This window comes from Schistocerca nitens, chromosome 2 (genome assembly GCF_023898315.1).
Source record: "Schistocerca nitens isolate TAMUIC-IGC-003100 chromosome 2, iqSchNite1.1, whole genome shotgun sequence".
Classification (NCBI taxonomy): domain Eukaryota; kingdom Metazoa; phylum Arthropoda; class Insecta; order Orthoptera; family Acrididae; genus Schistocerca; species Schistocerca nitens.
Window position 1 is genome coordinate 762,549,077 of NC_064615.1, and position 20,589 is coordinate 762,569,665.

Below are 20,589 nucleotides of genomic sequence, written 5' to 3' on the forward strand. Positions count from 1 at the left end.
GTGCAATGCTCATTCACCTACTGCCTTGCCTCTTCCACTTACATTCATATCCCCCTTCCTCCCCAAGCACCTGCACCTGTTGCCTCTCAATCTCATTTGTCAGCCATCCTTCCTCAAACCTTCCTCTCACTCCCCGTGTCCTTCCTCCCTTGCCCACTATATCTGCTGCAATCCCACACCCACTGTATGAATTATAAATCAACTATTAACTAGGATTTAGGATCTTTAGTAATGTTAGGTTCATGCCACATGTTTTATCGAATGCATGTTTAGGAGACATAATCATCACACTCAAACTGCTCGCCAGAATATGATTTTAGTTTCATTTACATGAAAATTTACTTTTCTTTCAGGCGAGTTGATTGGAGCCATAGAGAGGACAATTTTTTACTGTTGTGCAAAGTTGCTAGTATGTATCTTTGTCCAGTTCCACGACAGCAATTGGTTCCTTTCCAATTAATCCGAGATATACTTCATAGTAAATTCCCGGTAAGCAATATCTCAAAGCTACTTTACATTTAAAGTAATTACTTTTGTCAGAATTGTAACCAAACTTCAGAGACAGTTGCTGTACATGTATGTGTTTTAAAAAAATAATACTCTTGAAGGGGATTTATTATTTTCCCAGTTAAAATTTTATTTTTCTGTATGTATTATGTATTGTGAATATGTGCTTAATAAAATCTGACACTCTTTTTCTCCTCATACAGGAATCACACAACAAAACATCCCGTGCATGTCAACGGCGTATATTATATATGATGAAAAATATGTCAACATCCAGTAGTGTAGCATTGTTTTTAGAGGAAATTCGGCAAGATGCGGAAATAAAGAAAAAATTTGAGGTATTGTGAAATTCAATCATAATTTGCTTGTCTTTGCACTGATATGACGAATGCTTTAAAGAAATCACGTCACTTTACATGAATATCTATAGGAAAATAGGACTTCATAATTAATCTGCAATCAAGTGAAGTTAGAAAAACCAAAATACTTACAGATTCAGATATTTCTACATCCATCAAAAGGGATGAAGTGATTTTAGGAAGCAATATAATCTGGAATTAAGTAGGAAAGGACCACAGGTGAAGTTAGATAAAACACGGAAAAGTCAACAATGAATTGCTAGCAAAAGATGAGGTAATGGAAGGAAGAGACAGAAAATAGGAGGATCTAAGATATGCAGAGCAAGGAGTGACACTGATAGGTAGGAGAGGAGGAGACAGTGAGTGCTCAGGAGCAGCATTAAAATGAGGTTTAGATATACCACCACAAAACAAAGGGGGGAGTGAAATTTCAAGACAGGAAAATTATGAGGTGGAAAATTGGCAGGAGAGGATATGGAGAGGGCAAGGATGTGAAACTGGTTACAGTTGATGATGCATACAAACAGAGGCACAACTGAAAAGTTTGTGAGAATAGAGTATGTGCAGAAGAGACATGACAACTATGCAGGAGTTATTTATAGTTCAGCAGTAGCTGCTAAACGCCAGTTTAGGTCTTGTTCACATGTAGAATGCTGTACATCATTTGCAAGACACCTGGAATATGGTGTGACTGCTTTCACACATGATGTAATACCTGGTGTCAGTGCAACAAAGTGATTTATTTCTCATGCCTTTAGAGAACATAAAGTGCATTGATAGCTTGCAAAATCCTTTCATACCTTGATGTTCTGCATATCATAGAAAGTCCACTTAAAGGTCCACCAAGGAAGTCTGCAGTAATGCCAGATCCTGTCAGCTGTTACGTAAAACACCTCAAAGAATTAACCACTATAGAAACCTAAATCACAACACCGTAGAACCGAGCAAGTTGTTAGCAAGAGTCTTCATTGAAATGCTGCAAGTCCTGGCAGTAACGATCATAGGCTGTTGATCTCAATCTTTAAAGAGAGACATACTGAGCAGAACTAACATCGGACTTTAATGCTGGGAAGAGTACAAATGTGTCTGAACACACACTGCACCAAACACTCCTAATGATGGACCTCAGCAGCTGACGACCCATGCATGTGCCAATATTAACACTGTGACATCGGCAACTATGATTGAAATAGGCCTTTGACCATCAGCACTGGACATTGGCACAATGGCAGAGCATTGCGTGGTCTGAATGAATCCCAATACCTTCTTCATCATGCTGATTGAAGAGTGTGATTATGTCTCCTTCCAGGGGAACAGCTCTCTTACACCTGTACTGTGGGACAGGGACAAGCTGGTGGCAGCTTCATTATGATCAGGGAAACATTCACTTGGGCATCCATGGCTCCAGTGGAACTCTAGCTAGGCACCATGATGGCCAACGAGTATCATACACTGGTTGCAGACCATGTACATCCCTTCATGATGATCATATTTCCTGGTAGCTGAGGCATTTTTCAACAAGATAATGCACCATGTCACAAGGCCAGGAGTGTGATGGAGTAGTTCGAGGAACACAGTGCTGAGTTCCAATTTATGTACTGACCCCACAACTCACCAGACCTGAACTCAATCGAACACATCTGAGATGTGATTGAATACGGCATCAGAGCTCATCACCTCTCTCCCTGAAATTTATGGGAATTAGGTGACTTTTGTGTGCAGATGTGGTGCCAACTCGTTCCAGGAACCCACCAAGGCCTCATTGCTTCCATGCCATGACATGTTGCCACAGTCATCCATGACAAAGGTGGATATACCAGCTATTAGGTAGGGAGTCATAATGTTATAGCTGATTGGCATATAGCACATGCGCCCTGTCTTTGATTAGGAAGGTAGCAGTAGGGGGTTCTGGGTGGGAGATCTGTTTCTGTACTAGCAGAGCAGAATATTATGTGCCTTGTAAGACTCTAGGAAGACTGTTCACATACTTGGGTTTGTTCTGTTTCCAATTGTAGGTTTGACACCCTCGGGTGCCAAGGAGCTGGTGACAGCTGACATGGAGCTGGTGACAACTGTCAAAATACAGGTGCTGTTGGTTAAACACACCTGAGGTCAAAAGAGGATTTTGTTGTGCCATCAGAAATGTGGAAATAAAATGTGCAGTAACATATACTGAGGTGACAAAAGTCATGGGATACCTTCTAATATTGTGTCAGACCACCTTTTGCCCAGCATAGTGCAGCAGCTTGATATGACATGGACTCAACAAGTTGTTGAAACTTCCCTGTAGGAATATTGAGCCATGCTGCCTTTATAGCAGTCCATGATTGTGAAAATGTTGCCGGTGCAAGATTTTGTGCAAAAACTGACCTCTCAATTATGTTCCATAAATGTTCAATGGGCTCCATGTTGGATGATCTGGGTGACCAAACAATTTTCTCAAATTGTCTAAAATTACCTTCAAACCAATTGTGACAGTTGTTGCCCAGAGACGTGGCACATTGTAATCCATAATAATTCCATAATTGTTTGGGAACATGATGTCCATGAATGGTTACAAATGCTATCCAAGTTGCCAAACATAAGTGTTTCCAGTCAATGATTGGTTCAGTTGGACAAGAGGATCTAGTCCATTCCATGTAAATATGGCCCACAACATTATGGAGCCACCACCAGATTGCACAGTGCCTTATTGACAACTTGGGTCTATGGCTTTGTGGGGCCTGCGCCACACTTGAACCCTACCGTCAACTTTTATGAACTGAAGTCAGGTCTCATCTGACCAGGCTATGATTTTCCAGTCTTTTATGATCCAACTGATATGATCATGAGCCCAGGAGAGGTGCTGCAGGCGATGGCATGTTGTTAGCAAAGGCACTCACATTGGTTGTCTGCTGCCATAACCTATAACACCAAATTTTGCCACATCATCCTAACACATACATTTGTTGTACATTCCACATTGATTTCTTCAGTTATTCCTCACAGTGTTGCTTGTCTGTTAGCACTGACAACTCTGCACAACACTACTGTTCTCGATTATTAAGTGAAGGCTGTTGGCCGCTGCATTGTCCGTATTGAGAGGTAATGCCTGAAATTTAGTATTCATTGCATTCTCTTTACACTGTGGACCTTTGAATATTGAATTCCCTAATGTTTTTCGGAATACTATGTCCCATGCATCTAGCTCCAACTACCATTCTGCATACAAAGTCTGTTAATTCTTGTTGTGCAGCCATAACCACTTCGGAAACCTTTTCATACAAATCATCTAAGTACGAATGACAGCTCGGCCAATGTGCTGCTCGTTATTAGCTTGTGTACACGATGCAACTGCCACCTGTATATAGATGTGATCACTACTCCGTTACTTTTGTCACCTCTCAGTACCGCGTGTTTCAAAATGAATATTAGGGTTTTAAGCTTTGTACTATTTATTACATTCAGTTTACAATTTTGAATAATACATTAAATAAAAAAGCAACTCAAACTGTTGTCTTTGTATACTTACATGCATGGAATTTTTCATGTGTCTTCCATTAGAAAACACTAGTAGCAAAGATGGCAACTGGTGAAGAGAAAGCCTTTTGTATTTTACAGTTTGCAGAGATTGAATTTGTTGTTACAGTGCAAAGTGTGTTCCATATTAAGTTCCATTGTAATCACCTGAGTGATAACAACATGGGTAAATTATATCATCAGTTTGAATACACCAGCTTTCTTTGCAAAGAGAAGAATTCGGGATGACCAATAATGACTGAATAATGTGTTGAATGACTGAGAGAGTCTTTCCTACATAGCTGCAAGAAATCAGTTTGGAAGAGTCGTCATGAATTAGCAGTTCCAATGATGTCCGTATATAGATGTTTAAGGAGATGCCCGCAACTACATCCTTAGTGTTCGCAGTTGTTGTAAGCTCTAAAGTTTGCAGATTACAGTTTACATGCCAGCTTTGGAACAAAATATTGCTGCCATGGTGATGAAGAGTTTCTGGGATTGTGTTGTCTTCAGTGATGAACTGACATTTCACCTAAGTGGAAATGTGAACACACACAATGTGCAAATCCTCTTCCCCCCCCCCATGTATCGTGGTGTAAAGTTTATGGGCCTTTAGTATGTGATTAGTTAAATGACATTGTACGCAGTTGCTGGGTTGACCATAGATGGGCTGGATGCCAGATCTTGTTTCACATGGCCTCCATGTTCACCTGATCTGACACTGTGCATTTTTTACCATTGATTATTCATAATGGGTTTTGTGTTTGTCTCCACTGATCTACTCAACTTAAAAAACAGGACTGAAACAGTTGTTGTAACAACTATTGCAAATACACTGATCCAGGTTTGGAAAGAACCCACCTATCAACTTGATGTGTGCCACGTGGCGAATGGTGCTCACACTGAACACTTGCAAGAAAAGCTATTCGAGTCGCTGTTTCATTGAATGTATTAAAATTGTAAGTTAAATGTAACATGCTACAAAGTCTTAAAAGCCCAATATTCATTTTGAAACACATGACACAATGAGAAGATTTGGCCTTCCTTCAATGGAGAAGCAATTATGGGTTAAAGTGTACACAGTTGTTTTTGTGTATGAGTATACTGCAAAAGGTAGTATTCCATGACAACATGATTATTATCATGCAGATGTCAGTTACAGGAACACAGTATCCACAATGAGAAGCAAAGGATCTGCACTGGTAGTAGGTTAGAAACTGTAGCAAGGCAGTGTAGCAAGTGATTAGTGTTATGGCTGTAGGTAAGGAGACTTTGGACAATTGACTGGAAGTGCTGCTCATGACAAATCTTTCAGTGGGAGCACAGTAACAAGTCATGGTGGAACAACAGTTGAGGAGACCAAGCTAGTTTGGTTTTTGGAGCTTTGAAACCAGAGCGAGGTGTACAGGATGTTAGCAGTGTGGGGAGGGAGATGGATTCAGTTACCATATCTTGCAGTGGACCTAATGTTTTGAGTAGTTGTTGGAGGTCATGTTGGACTTCTGCAGTTGAGGCTTTTAGTGGTAAGCGATGTAAACAAAGGTGTTGAGAACCTAGAGAACACCTTCAGCTATGTAATCATGGTGGTTAGTGATCACAGCTATCAAATTCTTTATCAGCAGAAAGAATAAGCTCTAGTTTGGTCTCAACGTCGTGAGTAGTGCTTCTTTCCATAGCTGTGATGTCTAATATGGAGGGGAGTGACATAGGAAAGGAAGGTGAAACTATGTTAGAATGAAGTTTATGGCAATATGTCAGTGGAATCACATTTAGAGCAAGACCAGAAATGTTCAAGTCAAGGTTTGTTGTATGCTTTGCGCTGATTGTAACCAGAAGATAATTGGCAAAGACATTTTTCTGCTATATCTGTGAGTATCCAGCTATCAATGCATGCATCAGAACCCAGGAGAGAAACTAGTGAAGCCACAAGGTGGAAGGGCCACCTGAGGAAGAGATCATGACACCAAGTGGTAGTCATACCAAATGCAGCTCACTGACAATGGATGGGACACAGACAAGTATAAGCAACCTAAGCAACAATGAGCTGCAAATTCAGAACCTTCACCACACCAATGTCAACAGGCCAAGAGCAAAGAAAGAAAGAGAGGGAGAGAGAGAGAGAAAGAGAGAGAGGGAATCCTAATCATGATCAAAGAGAAAGAGCAAGTGCCAAGCAAGGTTGTTATCGAATGATCCGTAGTACAGCGATGATTGTGACTGACAATATCAGACACGAGTACAGGACTGTCTGACTGTTTGCTGGGCTTCCTTATTTATATCAGCTATGAGGAACAGTATTGGCCGGCATATTCATGTGGTGAGATGGCTGACACGCTTACTATGTGAGTGCAGCACTGTGGTGATACTACGCTCTTGAATGGCCATCCAGGACCATTTCTTCCAGTGGGCATTCAGCTTCTGCAGTGTCAAATACCAGCCCCCCTCCCCCTCCCCCCCTCTCCCTCACATCCGCCTCAGACAGACGGAGGCATGTTTTCGCAGAAATGCCCCAGTTAGTGCCATGTGTCGTGGGGGTGCAGTGGAGGCACGGGTGAGGGCCCAGTCCTTTCAGCTGTCAGCTGTGGGAAGGGAGGGTGTTCGACAGTGTCCATCAGGACATCACAGGCATGGGTGTGCCAGGTGGTTCCATCGATCCACAGGGTTGCAGAAGAAACTGCCGGCGCAACAGTGAGCAGTCATAGGCAGCCCCCAGGGTTACTGGCCATGGAGGCTGGAGCTGGTTGTAGTGACGGTACTCAAGCCCCTTCCGTGTTTGGACTGACATAACACACCACCCATGGGTCTCCACAACTGTTGCTGGCATCAAAGCATAGTACTCCCACACAGCCATGCCACGTGCTGAGAGGGACAGGAACAGGACTCTGAAGGGGATGACATCAGAAGATGAAGCAGCAGCAGTAGTTGCTGTTTTTGGAGTAGCTCAGTGAAGCTACAGTTGTTAGTCGGCATGATTCAATCAATGCTCAAAAGTGTGGTGATGGCCAATGGAGTGGCAGAGGATTTGACAGCTTTTTTCATTTGATATTAGAAGTCTAGATTAAGATGTTCTGCTTCACCAAGTAAGAAAGAGTGGTATGGAGTGCTGCAAATATGTTTTTTGTCATTGTCCTCACAGAAATCTTTGAAAGCCTGTGCCATGAATTGCACCTATTATTAGAGACTAATGTCCAAGGCAACCTTTCAGTGGCAAAAACCTGCACCAGGGCATTGAAGATGGCATTGGTCTTGGCGATGCCCTGCTTAAAACCTATGGATATTTTGAGTAAGCATCCACAATGAACAAACACATTGACTGCAAGAATGGATCTGCAGAATCATGATGGGTGCAGTTCCAGGGGAGGCACAGAGCTAGACTAGGAGGCAGAACACTGTGGTGGTGCTGCCTGGTGTCGTGTGCATGCCATGCAGCTGCAGACCATTCTTTCCATGTTGCCTCTGACCCCGGGCCAGTAAACATGATGCTAGCTAACACCTTCAGGTGGGACATCTCCCCATGTCCCTGATGCAGAAAACCCACCACCTTTTGACATGGTTCTGCGTGGAGACCACCCAGCGCACAATCGTCTCATTCTCTAAAAGAATGACATCATCAACAACCAAGAGCCTGAGAAATGTATTTTCAGGAGCTAAACCCATTCGCCAACTGGTGGGTTGAGGTAATTGGTCGGCCATAGGCCATGTAGTGGAGGGCCTGCTGCAAGGTGGGGTCTTAGCATGTAGTGTCAGTGACAAGCAACACAGGCAGCCATAATGGGGAAACCGTCCAGTGAACGTTGCTGCTTGGTACTGACATGGAAGCAGAGAACCTCCTGTCAATCGAAATCATTGTCCGGGCCAGCAGGAAGATGAGACAGTGCTGCATCAGCATTGGAATGATCAGTCTGGTGCCATATGTATGCACACAGAAACTGTGCCCAGTGCTAGAGATGTTGGGCTGTCAGCCCTGGGAGGCTGAAGTGCAGCCTGCATAATGCCACCAACAGCCTGTGATCCACAATTAGAGAGAACTCTGTCCCAAAAAGGCATACATGAACTTTTTAATGGCAAGCATTATCACCAATTCCTCCTTTCTGATCTGGGAATAGTTTTTCTGTGTGGGGTGAATGTCCTTGATGGGTATGCTGTAAGTTGTCTGGTGCCATTTGCATACCTGAGCATCAAGACCACCCTGTGCCACAACCAATGGGCAACCAGGAGAGAATGATTGAATTTTCTCATTATGAGAGTGTTGAAGGGCGATCTGTTTTAATTTTTAAAAACCATTCAAAAGTCAAGATCACACAAAATATTTTGTATTCAAGGCAACCAGTTTCAACAGTCTTAGCTCTCATCATCAGGTCTTAAACATTTTTTTGTAGTAGAACATGTTCATTTTACGCTGAACCTCATGCACAAGATGCATCAGGTTCAGCATAAAATGAACATGTTCTACTACCAAAAAAAAATGTTAGGACCTGAAGATGACGGCTAAGACTGTTGAAACTGGTTGTCTTGAATAAAAAATATTTTCTTTGATCTTGACTTTTGAATGGTTTTTTAACAGGAGAGAATGGTGGAGGGAGGGGGTGGGTTTCAGCATGATTTCCAATTAGGTAAAAGACCTGCCACAGGCAGGGGTCAAGTTTTAGGGCAACCACTTTTTACATAAATGATTTAGGGCGTTCACAATTTGGGCCACACAGGGTAAGAACTTGGAATAATAGTTAATTTTGTCCAAAAACCCCTGCAATTCAGGTAAATGTGTCGGATGAGATAAGAACTCTATTGCAGTGACATTCCAGTCAGTGGTCCTGGTTCCTGTTTTGGTGACCCATTCCCCAAATACTCCACTCCTGGCTGAAAAAAAACCTGCCCTTCTCTAAACAAGATGCAGTCCTTTGTCTCGCAGGGTTGTAAAAAGGGTGTGGAGGTTTTGCAAATGTTAATGGCGTGAGTATCCCGTGACAATGAGATCATGCAGGTAATTCATGCATGCCAGAATATGCAGCATCAGCTGTTTCAGAAAATTGTGGAGGCTGAGGCAATGTGGGAGCCAGTTGTTGTACTTGTACAATCCAAAAGTCATTTTAATGGCAAAAATGTTCTGTGATTCCCCATCTCAGGGTAACTGAATGTAAGCAGCAGTGAAATCTATCTGGGACCAATATTCCCCTCCAGCAAGTTTGGGGAGGAGATCTTGTGGTCAGGAGACAAGTTTCCGACCATGATTGACCATTGATTGTAGCTGTGAGATTTCCACACAATCAGAGAAAACCATAGGGCTTTTTGATGATGACTAGCTCGACAATCAGCTCGGCAATCCTAGCAGCCTAGAGACAATCTAGCTCCCGCTTCACAGCAGCACATAGCGTAACTAAATTGCTCTGGCATAGTAAAAACTAGGCCATGGGGTGATATGCACCTGAAAATCTGAAGCACATTATGAATCCAACTGTAACAGAGATGCAAATGCAGTGCCTAGATCATCCAGTTCTTGGAACTGCGGCTGACTTCATCAGAAACAGAAAATCCAAACACTGTGAGTGTTCACTCCAAAATGTTGGTAGCAAACAGGTGCTCAACAACAAATAATGTGATGAGCCCCATAATGCTTTTGTAGGCCAGGCCACAGTTGTCAAAAACTGCACTTGAAGAAGAATAGAAACGTCCCCATAGGCCACCAAGTGCCACGAGGGTGGGGTGGGGCGGGGTGGGGGGGTGGGGGTGGGGGGAAGGGCATCTTAGGTGAGCACAGTTGTGCATAAGTCACATGATTTATCAAAGAAACAATGTCCCCTGTGTCCACCTAGAAATGGATGTCCTAGTGAGAAATGCAAAGCATGAGAAGCAGTTTCCACCTGAAGGGATAGCTCAGGGGGACTGCTGACTGCAAAGCATGTACAGTGTCATGGTGCACTCATGAGATGGGATGGGAATGGGTTGTGCAGCTTCAGCGCACTGGGTGGAGCTGCACCTCTTTGCCATAGCACATGCAAAACCCCCAGCAATCCAGACAGTCTGCTTGGGAGTGAACAGAAAAACGCTGCAGGCACAAACAGAGCAGCCCCTGTTACTGTTGACAAGGAGTGACAGGAAGCTCAGGTGCCTTAGAGATACCAGACAATGATGGATCACAACACTACTCCAAACTGAGGGTCATCCTATGCCTACAGCTTCCGGTTGGAACACTTAGTGATAAGTTAAGCATTGCAGCTTGTGGCCTGGTAGTGAGTTGTTCATATTAGTAGCCTGCGCTATCCAAGCACATGCTACGGTGATACTATGCCCTGTATGGCTATCCAGATCCATTTCCTCCAGTGGACATTCAGCTTCCACAGAGCCAGAGTTTCAACTAACTTCAGATACCAGAGTTTCAACTACAGTGAATGTGAATGAGAAAGGACCACATTAAAAAACCTGGAAAGTTCTTTGTACAAAAGTTAATATTTTGTATTCTGTTTAGATTAACTTGCTTTGGACGTATAAAATTCAGTATATTTTCACTTGGATGAGAAATTTTGTGTGTTGTGTAGTATTATTCAAATCACAATCAGGCCATTTTAATTTAGGCTTTCCTAAATCAACTCAGATGAATGCTGCCTCTTCTTTTTTTATGTAAGAAAAAGACCCTGGCTGCTTACTCTGTTCACTCATTTCCATCTTACCTAGTGTTTCGTCTCCAATCAGTGGTCTTGTCATGAAGGAGAACTCTTATCTTTCTGAAACTTTTATTCTTGAAAACTGTTAAAGAGGCAGAGTAACAGCAATAGCAGTTGTCATTTTGTTATTTTCCTTGTTTACCAAGTATTGTGCATGTTGGGTCTTATTACTGGAGCAGACATGTGAAAGAATGGAAAGAGTTTGTGCTTCATCTTTAATTTTAACAAGCAAATGTATGATCATATGATGTTACGTTAACCCTAAGTTTTTCTGAAAGAAATCAATTGCTTCAGAGATAAATAGAGTACTGGTTATGTTATAAAACTAGTTGTTATTGTTGTTATGGTCTTCAGTCCTGAGACTGGTTTGATGCAGCTCTCCATGCTACTCTATCCCGTGCAAGCTTCTTCATCTCCCAGTACCTACCGCAACCTACATCCTTCTGAATCTGGTTAGTGTATTCATCTCTTGGTCTACCCTCCACGCTGCCCTCCAATACTAAATTGGTGAACCCTTGATGCCTCAGAACATGTCCTACCAACTGATCCCTTCTTCTAGTCAAGTTGTGCCACAAACTTCTCTTCTCCCCAATCCTGTTCAATACCTCCTCATTAGTTACGTGATCTACCCACCAATCTTCAACATTCTTCTGTAGCACCACATTTTGAAAGCTTCTATTCTCCTCTTGTCCAAACTATTTATCGTTCATGTTTCACTTCCATACATGGCTACACTCCATACAAATACTTTCAGAAACGACTTCCTGACACTTAAATCTATACTCGATGTTAACAAATTTCTCTCCTTCAGAAACGCTTTCCTTGCCATTGCCAGTCTACATTTTATATCCTCTCTACTTCGACCATCATCAATTATTTTGCTCCCCAAATACCAAAACTCCTTTACTACTTTAAGAGTCTCATTTCCTAATCTAATTCCCTCAGCATCACCCGACTTAATTCGACTACATTCCATTATCCTCGTTTTGCTTTTGTTGATGTTCATCTTATATCCTCCTTTCAAGACACTGTCCATTCCGTTCAACTGCTCTTCCAAGTCCTTTGCTATCCCTGACAGAATTACAATGTCATTGGCAAACCTCAAAGTTTTTATTTCTTCTCCATGGATTTTAATACCTACTCCGAATTTTTCTTTTGTTTCCTTTACTGCTTGCTCAATGTACAGATTGAATAACATCGGGGAGAGACTACAACCCTGTCTCACTCCCTTCCCAACCGCTGCTTCCCTTTCATGCCCCTTGACTCTTATAACTGCCATATGGTTTCTGTACAAATTGTAAATAGCCTTTCGCTCCCTGTATTTTACCCCTGCCACCTTCAGAATTTGAAAGCGAGTATTCCAGTCAACATTGTCAAAAGCTTTCTCTAAGTCTACAAATGCTAGAAACGTAGGTTTGCCCTTCCTTAATCTAGCTTCTAAGATAAGTTGTAGGGTCAGTATTGCGTCACGTGTTCCAACATTTCTACGGAATCCAAACTGATCTTCCCCAAGGTCAGCTTCTACTAGTTTTTCTATTCGTCTGTAAAGAATTCGCGTTAGTATTTTGCAGCTGTGACTTATTAAACTGATAGTTCGGTAATTTTCACATCTGTCAACACCTGCTTTCTTTGGGATCGGAATTATTATATTCTTCTTGAAGTCTGAGGGAATTTCGCCTGTCTCATACATCTTGCTCACCAGACGGTAGAGTTTTGTCAGGACTGGCTCTCCCAAGGCTGTCAGTAGCTCTAATGGAATGTTGTCTACTCCCAGGGCATTATTTCGACTCGGGCCTTTCAGTGCTCGGTCAAACTCTTCATGCCGTATCATATCTCCCAATTCATCTTCATCTACATCCTCTTCCATTTCCATAATATTGTCCTCAAGTACATTGCCCTTGTATGGACCCTCTATATACTCCTTCCACCTTTCTGCTTTCCCTTCTTTGCTTAGAACTGGGTTTCCATCTGAGCTCTTGATGTGGTTCTCTTATCTCCAAAGGTCTCTTTAATTTTCCTGTAGGCAGTATCTATCTTACTGCTAGTGATACTCGCTTCTACATCCTTACATTTGCCCTCTAGGCATCCCTGCTTAGCAATTTTGCACTTCCTGTCAATCTCATTTTTGAGATGTTTGTATTCCTTTTTGCCTGCTTCATTTACTGCATTTTTTATATTTTCTCCTTTCATCAATTAAATTCAATATATCTTCTGTTACCCAAGGATTTCTACTAGCCCTCGTAGAGCTACCCATTCTTCTTCTACTGTATTTCTTTCCCCCATTCCTGTCAATTGTTCCCTTCTGCTCTCCCTGAAACTTTGTACAACCTCTGGTTTAGTCAGTTTATCCAGGTCCCATCTCCTTAATTTCCCACCTTTTTGCAGTTTCTTCAGTTTTAATCTACAGATCATAACCAATAGATTGTGGTCAGAGTCCACATCTGCTCCTGGAAATGTCTTACAATTTAAAACCTGGTTCCTAAATCCCTGTCTTACCATTATATAATCTATCTGATACCTTTTAGTATCTCCAGGATTCTTCCATGTATACAACCTTCTTTTATGATTATTGAGCCAAGTGTTAGCTATGATTAACTTATGCTCTGTGCAAAATTCTTTCATTTCTTAGCCCCAGTTCATATTCACCTACTACATTTCCTTCTCTCCCTTTTCCTACTACCAAATTCCAGTCACCCATGACTATTAAATTTTTGTCACCCTTCACTATCTGAATAATTTCTTTTTATTTCATCATACATTTCTTCAATTTCTTCATCATCTGCAGAGCTAGTTGGCATATAAACTTGTACTACTGTAGTAGGCGTGGGCTTCGTATCTATCTTTGCTACAATAATGCGTTCACTGTGCTGTTTGTAGTAGCTGACCCGCATTTCTGTTTTCCTATCCATTATTAAACCTACTCCTGCATTACCCCTATTTGATTTTGTGTTTATAACCCTGTAGTCACCTGACCGGAAGTCTTGTTCCTCCTGCCACCGAACTTCACTAATTCCCACTATATCTAACTTTAACCTATCCATTTCCCTTTCTAAATTTTCTAACCTACCTGCCCGATTAAGGGATCTGACATCCCACGCTCCTGCACCTACGGTACGGCTATTTGTATCGCTGAGGCACGCAAGCCTCCCCACCAACGGCAAGGTCCGTGGTTCATTGGGGGGGGGGGGGGGGGGGGATATAACCAGTATTTCATAAAACTAGTATTTCATATATTTACCTCCAAGCCAACCATTTCACAGCTGGTATTCCAGACCTAGTCATTGACAAGATACCACATTTGCTAAGGTGAAAAAATATTTCGGAGGAATGGTTTTGAAGTCCTCACCCAGCCACCCATTTTACATATTCCTTGGATTACCTAAGTTGTCTTAGGTAAATGTCAGGATTTTTTTATCATCACCCTCTCCCTTCTGCTCCTTGTCCTGAGTTGGTACTTCATCTCTACTGACCTCAAAGCATATTATACATTCCACACTTAACCTTCTGCAACCTAATTTCTAGAGGTCCAAGTATAGCCTAATGGTTTTTGTAAACATCGTATTTGGCAAATGAAAATAAATGAGAGTTTGTAAATGAAAATCTGACTTCATTATGTTTAATCAGAACCCTACTTTGTTCTCAGAATACTATATTATGAGCTCTCAGGTTTTCAAATCTCGTCCAGTGCAGTCCCCAACAATCAGTCTTTCCTTCTCATCCTTTCTGGTAAATCTCCCCTGAGCTGGGGTTCTGGGTGACTTTGCTAAACTGTGCCCCTTTCCCTAAACCTCTCCAGTCCTTTTCCTTCACCCCTCTTCCTTCACCTTCAACTCTTCTGTCAGAAGGAGGAGCCACTGGCTCTGAAAGCTTGTGAAAGTTAAATACTTTTGTGTGTGTGTTCCCCTGCCAACACTTGGTGAGTAGTTTTTTTATCTGTCCATTTAAATTACATTATCAGTTGGTATTCTTTCCTAACTTGTGATAGATGATAGTGAGCTGCCCAAATCAAGTGAGTTTCATCATATAAAAATTCATTATATTTTGAATGTACTGTATTTCGAGTGGAAATGACTCATAATCATGAACATCGCTGTACATTGTACTCTGAAGCCAACAAATGTTGTTTTAAGTAAGTTTTAACATTATTTTTGATGACGGTGCCTGAATGGCAGCCTCTCTTTTCTTTTTGCTTCTACTGTTGAGCTGCATAGTTTCAACATATTGAGCAGGTTATTCTCTGTGCTGTTCCCTCACTCGCCTTCCAATTCAAATGTAAGCATTAGAGCAGTTGCTCATAGTGCCCATTCATTTATATTTCTGTTTACTTTGGAAAACCTTTTGCTATAGTATTTTTTCACAGTACTGTTATTATGTATTGGGTTAGTAATTCCTTTTATGTTTTTCAGATATGTTACTGCCATCTTTTTTTGTATTTATTGAACCTCACTCATATGACTGACATAATACTCTTCAAGAAGTTTAGTAATTCAAACAATTTTAATTTTATCAAATTATTAAGGGTAAATATGTACTTATTTATATGTAGGGGGTTGACTTCTGTTGTAGATTAATGTATGGTAGAACTGTGATAAGCCCTGACAGCAATGTACCTTGTCACACAATTAATTATTATGCCAGTCATAATGATAGATCTTTTGCTCATACTTATGCTTACAACAAACACAGTGCTCCATTGATAAAACAATGTTTGTTCTTTCTCAGATATTTCTCTCATTGGTGGTAGAGGAAATTCCCACTTTAATATATGTATTAATATTGTACTGTGTACCTAGACAGGCATAATATTTCTTGTAATTGTGAAAAAATATTTTTGTTGAATTAAGGTGGCCTGTTTTTTCTAGCTTTTAACACCTTTTTTTGTATTGTAAATAATTATTAGAAGTACTATCTATCAAACTGGATATTGGGGCTCTAAGGCTGTGTAGCATTTATTACATTCAACTTAGAGTTATAAATAGTACATCAAATGAAAGATCAACTCGGCAGTTTTGTTTTCATACCTGTGTGCCTGCACATGCACTATTGCCTGTGTCTCTCATTAGAAAGTGCTAGTAACAAAGATGGCAACCAATGAACAGAAAGCTTTTTGTGTTTCACAGTTTACAGGGACTCAGTCTATTGTTGCAGTGCAATGTTCATTTCTTAGACCTAATATAATCCTCTAAGTGGTAATAACATCCGTAGATTGTATCATCAGTTTGAGAGCACTGGCTGTCTTTACAAAGGAAAGAATATGGGATGACCAAGAGTGACTGAAGAATGTGTTGAATGAGAGAGAGGCTAGTAGTGAATTAGCAATTCCAGGGACGTCTGTGTTGAGACTTGTGAGGAGATGCTTGCAACTGTGTACTTAGCATTTGCAGTTGTTATAATTTCTAAAGCCTACAGGCTACAGTTTACATGCCAGCTTTGAAGTAAAATGTTGCTGCATGGTGATGAATAGTTTCTGACTTGTGTTGTCTTCAGTAATGAACCAACATTTTACCTAAGTGGAAATGTAACCATATATAATGTGCACATGGGAGATCAGCAAACCCCTATGAGGTGGCACAGTTGCAACGAGACTGCCCTAAACTGAAAGTTTTTGTGCCATATTCCAGCAGAATGTTTATGGGCTGTTCTCTCTCTCTCTCTCTCTCTCTCTCTCTCTCTCTCTCTCTCTCTCTCTCTCTTTTTCCTTCAGTAAAGCAAAAGTAAGTGGTGTTTCTTATCCTGATGCACTAGAACTATGGGTGTTTTCTCAGTTGGAAGAAGCTGAACCACAGAACTTTATTTGGCAGCAAGGTAGTGCACTGCCTCACTGTCATATCTTAGAACGGGACTGGTTAAATGGTGACATACCTAATTACTAGATTGGCTGCAAAAGGCCAAATGGTTGAGCTTGTTTCGCATCGCTTCCATGTTCGCCCAATCTGTGCCATGTGGGTTTTACCTTTGATGGTTTAAAGGATGGTGTGTATGTGCCTCCGCTACCAGATAATCTACCCAACTTAAGAAATAAGATTGAAGCAGCTGTTGCACCAATTACTGGAGGGACACTGGTCAAGATTCGGAAAAGTCTTGCCCATTGACTTGATGTGTGCTGTATGGTGAATAGTGCTCATGCTGAACACTTGTAAGAAATACTGTTTTGAGTTGTTCTTTCTTTTACAGTACTATTTATAATTGTAAATTGAATGTAAAAAATGCTGTAAAGCGTAAAACCAATATTCATTGTGAAACACTGGTATTATGATTATGGCACAACATTGGATTCATTTTGAAAGTAGTGTGTTGTATTGGCAGATTTCAGTTTCTGAACTCCGGAAGAAGTGTGAAAATTCTGAAGAAGTTGAGAGAATTGTAGCAGAGAAGTTCAGGGGGTTGGTTGTAGTCTTGGAAAAGAGGTTTGACAGGCTGGCAAACAAGAAAGCTTCAATGGTTATACCTGATACTCCAGAACTATTCTGGTAAGTAAATAAAAGTGCAATAGGAAACCAAGATTATGTGAGCAGTATTTACTGCTTGTTGTGATGTCACTGTAAATTTCATTTGTCTCTCTTGCTTATTACTTTAGTAAGTAGTCCCTCACTGCTTCATGTATCAAACATTTACCACAATCTATGCCACTGTCAAATGCCACAGTGTCCAATTACAGAGAACCAGATTAATGAACATCATCAGTTGAGTGCACATTGAGACATTTTTCTCATTCGTATCAACACAGTGCCTCAGTGTGCTCTCATCTGCTGACATTACCTATTTGACATTCACTACTGCTATGACAATTTATTTTATTACAGTTGGCTCACACTCAGTTGCGTTCTTATTTTTTGCTACCTTTTATGCCAGTTCTAAGCAGGACTATTTGTTGTAAGTTTTATGTTTGCTCACCATATGCTAGTGACTGGACAGCTTTGTAGCTTGTCCTTATGCATGTCAACTATTCCTTGAAAATGACACAATAGCCAAAATTGACCAGAAGTGTAAAATAAACAAAAATTGCAGTTCAATGTGGAAATGTCAGAATTTCAGGAATTTATGGACTTGGGCGTCTTTACCAGCTTTGGTTGTCAAGTACAAAATTCAGTTACCATATGTTGTAGTATTCCTTTTAGTGATTTGGATGCATAATGTAAGTGATACTTTGATTTATTTGAATGTAGTCAGGGTTGTTCATAAAACTTCGAACTATATGTATCATTAAAACATAGTGTTCTTACTGGTTTTATCAGACTGGACTCATCCCATTTGCTATGAAGGAAGTAATTGAAGCAGAATTTGATTGTTTAGAGGCATCAGATGATGTAACACCAATTGCATTTAGCCAGTGGGTGATACACATAATTGTAATTAAAAAGAGTGTAAGGGCACAATTAGAATTTGTTATAATCTTAAACAATCTTTCAGTGCTCAGTCTAATGTAGATGTTTAGGCAATTCCATATGCTGAGGAGCTACTGACTATGTTACAGAGGGGCCAGTTCTGTTCTGCAGTTCTAGCCCCTAATCATCTTAAGAAAAGGCAGTGCCATTGAAGCTGAAAAAATATTTGAAGCTTGCTCCCTGCTTGAGCACATTAAGCATTTAGTGCTGGTGACAGATACTTTGCAATTTGGGACAAATGTTGTGTTAGTGCTGGTGACAGATACTTTGCAATTTGGGACAAATGTTGTGTTGGTGATAAATAAGTTTTTGCAGACAAGATCATGTGTTGAAATATTATTATTTCCTCAATGATGTGTTTCGACAAAATCTAATCACCTGATGGGAAATAAATATAACCGCTCCATGGACAAACTCGTCTCCACTCCAAAACTCACCTTTGGTGCTATGGTCTTTTCATTTACTCAGTTTTATGTATTTGACAAGCCAGTATGGCACCTTTGTTTTAGAAATTGAGTGTGCTCTCATTGTGGTTGTGCAATTCATGTACTGGAATCTTATTTCCAGAAGTCGAAAATGGTCATTGATGAAATAAAAGTATTTCAGCACGTGATATTGGCTGCAAAAACTCTTATTTATCACCAAATACCAGTTACCTCCCAGAAACATGTGCAACTTATATAAAAGTGTTGTTTTGTCATGTAATATCCCTGCTAGCATGGAACAACCAGTAGCATGCATATTAAAACACATACAGCAATCCAGGTTCACTGCAGCCCCACAAGGCACTGGCTATTATTTACAGCCTCAAAACCTTCCATCTATTCTTATATAGAGGGATTTTTGCCCTGGTCATATACCACAAGCCAAAGAATTTTCTTTTTGGCTCACAAGTGTACCTGCCAAGTAAAACAGCATACCGATTACAGTGGTGGGCACAGTTTTTCTGCAGTTATGATAATGAGATCAACTACTGGCACACCTCTCGACACACCAACACTTGACCCCCTGTTGTGTCTACTAGAAACTCCCTGTTGCGTTGTCCAGTGGGTCCTGATAATATTTCTGGCTTGATGAAAACATTAAAAAGACAGGCTGGACAAATTCTCGATTATGATCCAGGAGGTGACTAGACTTGCAAATAAAGATCTGACACTCCACAAAGTATTATGTTATGTGTATTTTCATTGGCTGGAGCAGCTGCCCAAAATGGTGGAACAGGTAGTGAAGACCCATTTTTTGGTGTGCAATAGACTCAACATCAATCGGGGTAATCCTGCTGGCCACAGAAGAGATCGAGTTCTGAGATGTGAAACCTGACTGTACTCTGGCATCTGTACACAAAGTACACTTGACGATGTCAAACATGAACATCTTGTCATAGCATTATTTATATTGGCCAAACATTAAAGTGCACATGGAACGCGCAGTCTGGACCCGCCAAACATGTGCGCAAAATGAAACAGATTACGTATCTCTCCATGGCCTATCCCTGATCAGCCATGGGGCCACATGCACACCGATTTTGTAGGCCTGTTCAAGGGGGCTACACAGTAACCTGTTGTAGGCAACCACTCTTAATTTCCGATATGTTGCCCAAATATTATCAGTGGTACTAGAATCTACAATTCAGTCTCTTATGACAATCTTCACCATAAAATGAGTGCTGCAAACCATGGTGTCTAACAATTGGCCACAATTCCATTCATTTTGCCGAAGGAAAGGTGTAACACATCCAACCACCGTCCCTTTCCATCCTGTACCAAACTCAGAAGCAGAGCAGTTGGTTTGAAATCTCACAGTCCAAATGAATAAAATGATGATGGCAGCACCTTCTGAGGATATGGGGGAGCACTGGTGCACTTCAGTGTTTCCTCTCAAGCCATAAGTATAGATGACCCTAGTCCATCCAGGATGCAGCATGGGCACTGCACTTGATCCAGCCAGCCTAGTCATCACATCCATGGCTGTACTATTGTACTGACTCTTTAGCCTGTACTCACACATACTTCCATACATTGGATTGATTCTAATGACCATTACTAGTGATCAAGTTGATAGAGATCTCGTTTAGCCTTTTAACCGTCTCGTGCCATGACAGTTGAATGACACACATCTGACACAACCTCATCAGGGTCCAATAAAACCAACAGAGACTGCCACCACTGCAGTCTAAATTCT

General features: G+C 41.1%; 1 protein-coding gene across 2 annotated transcripts in view; it reads left to right on the forward strand.

Annotated features, from left to right (window-relative positions):
• LOC126236994 (general transcription factor 3C polypeptide 1) overlaps positions 1-20,589 on the forward strand; it is a 351,606-nt gene that overhangs the window by 225,568 nt on the left and 105,449 nt on the right. For both annotated transcript variants that reach the window (XM_049946720.1, XM_049946718.1), the window contains exons 20-22: positions 354-489; positions 711-845; positions 17,330-17,493. In XM_049946720.1, the coding sequence (XP_049802677.1) occupies positions 354-489; positions 711-845; positions 17,330-17,493 (435 nt within the window). The remainder of the gene's footprint in view (positions 1-353; positions 490-710; positions 846-17,329; positions 17,494-20,589) is intronic.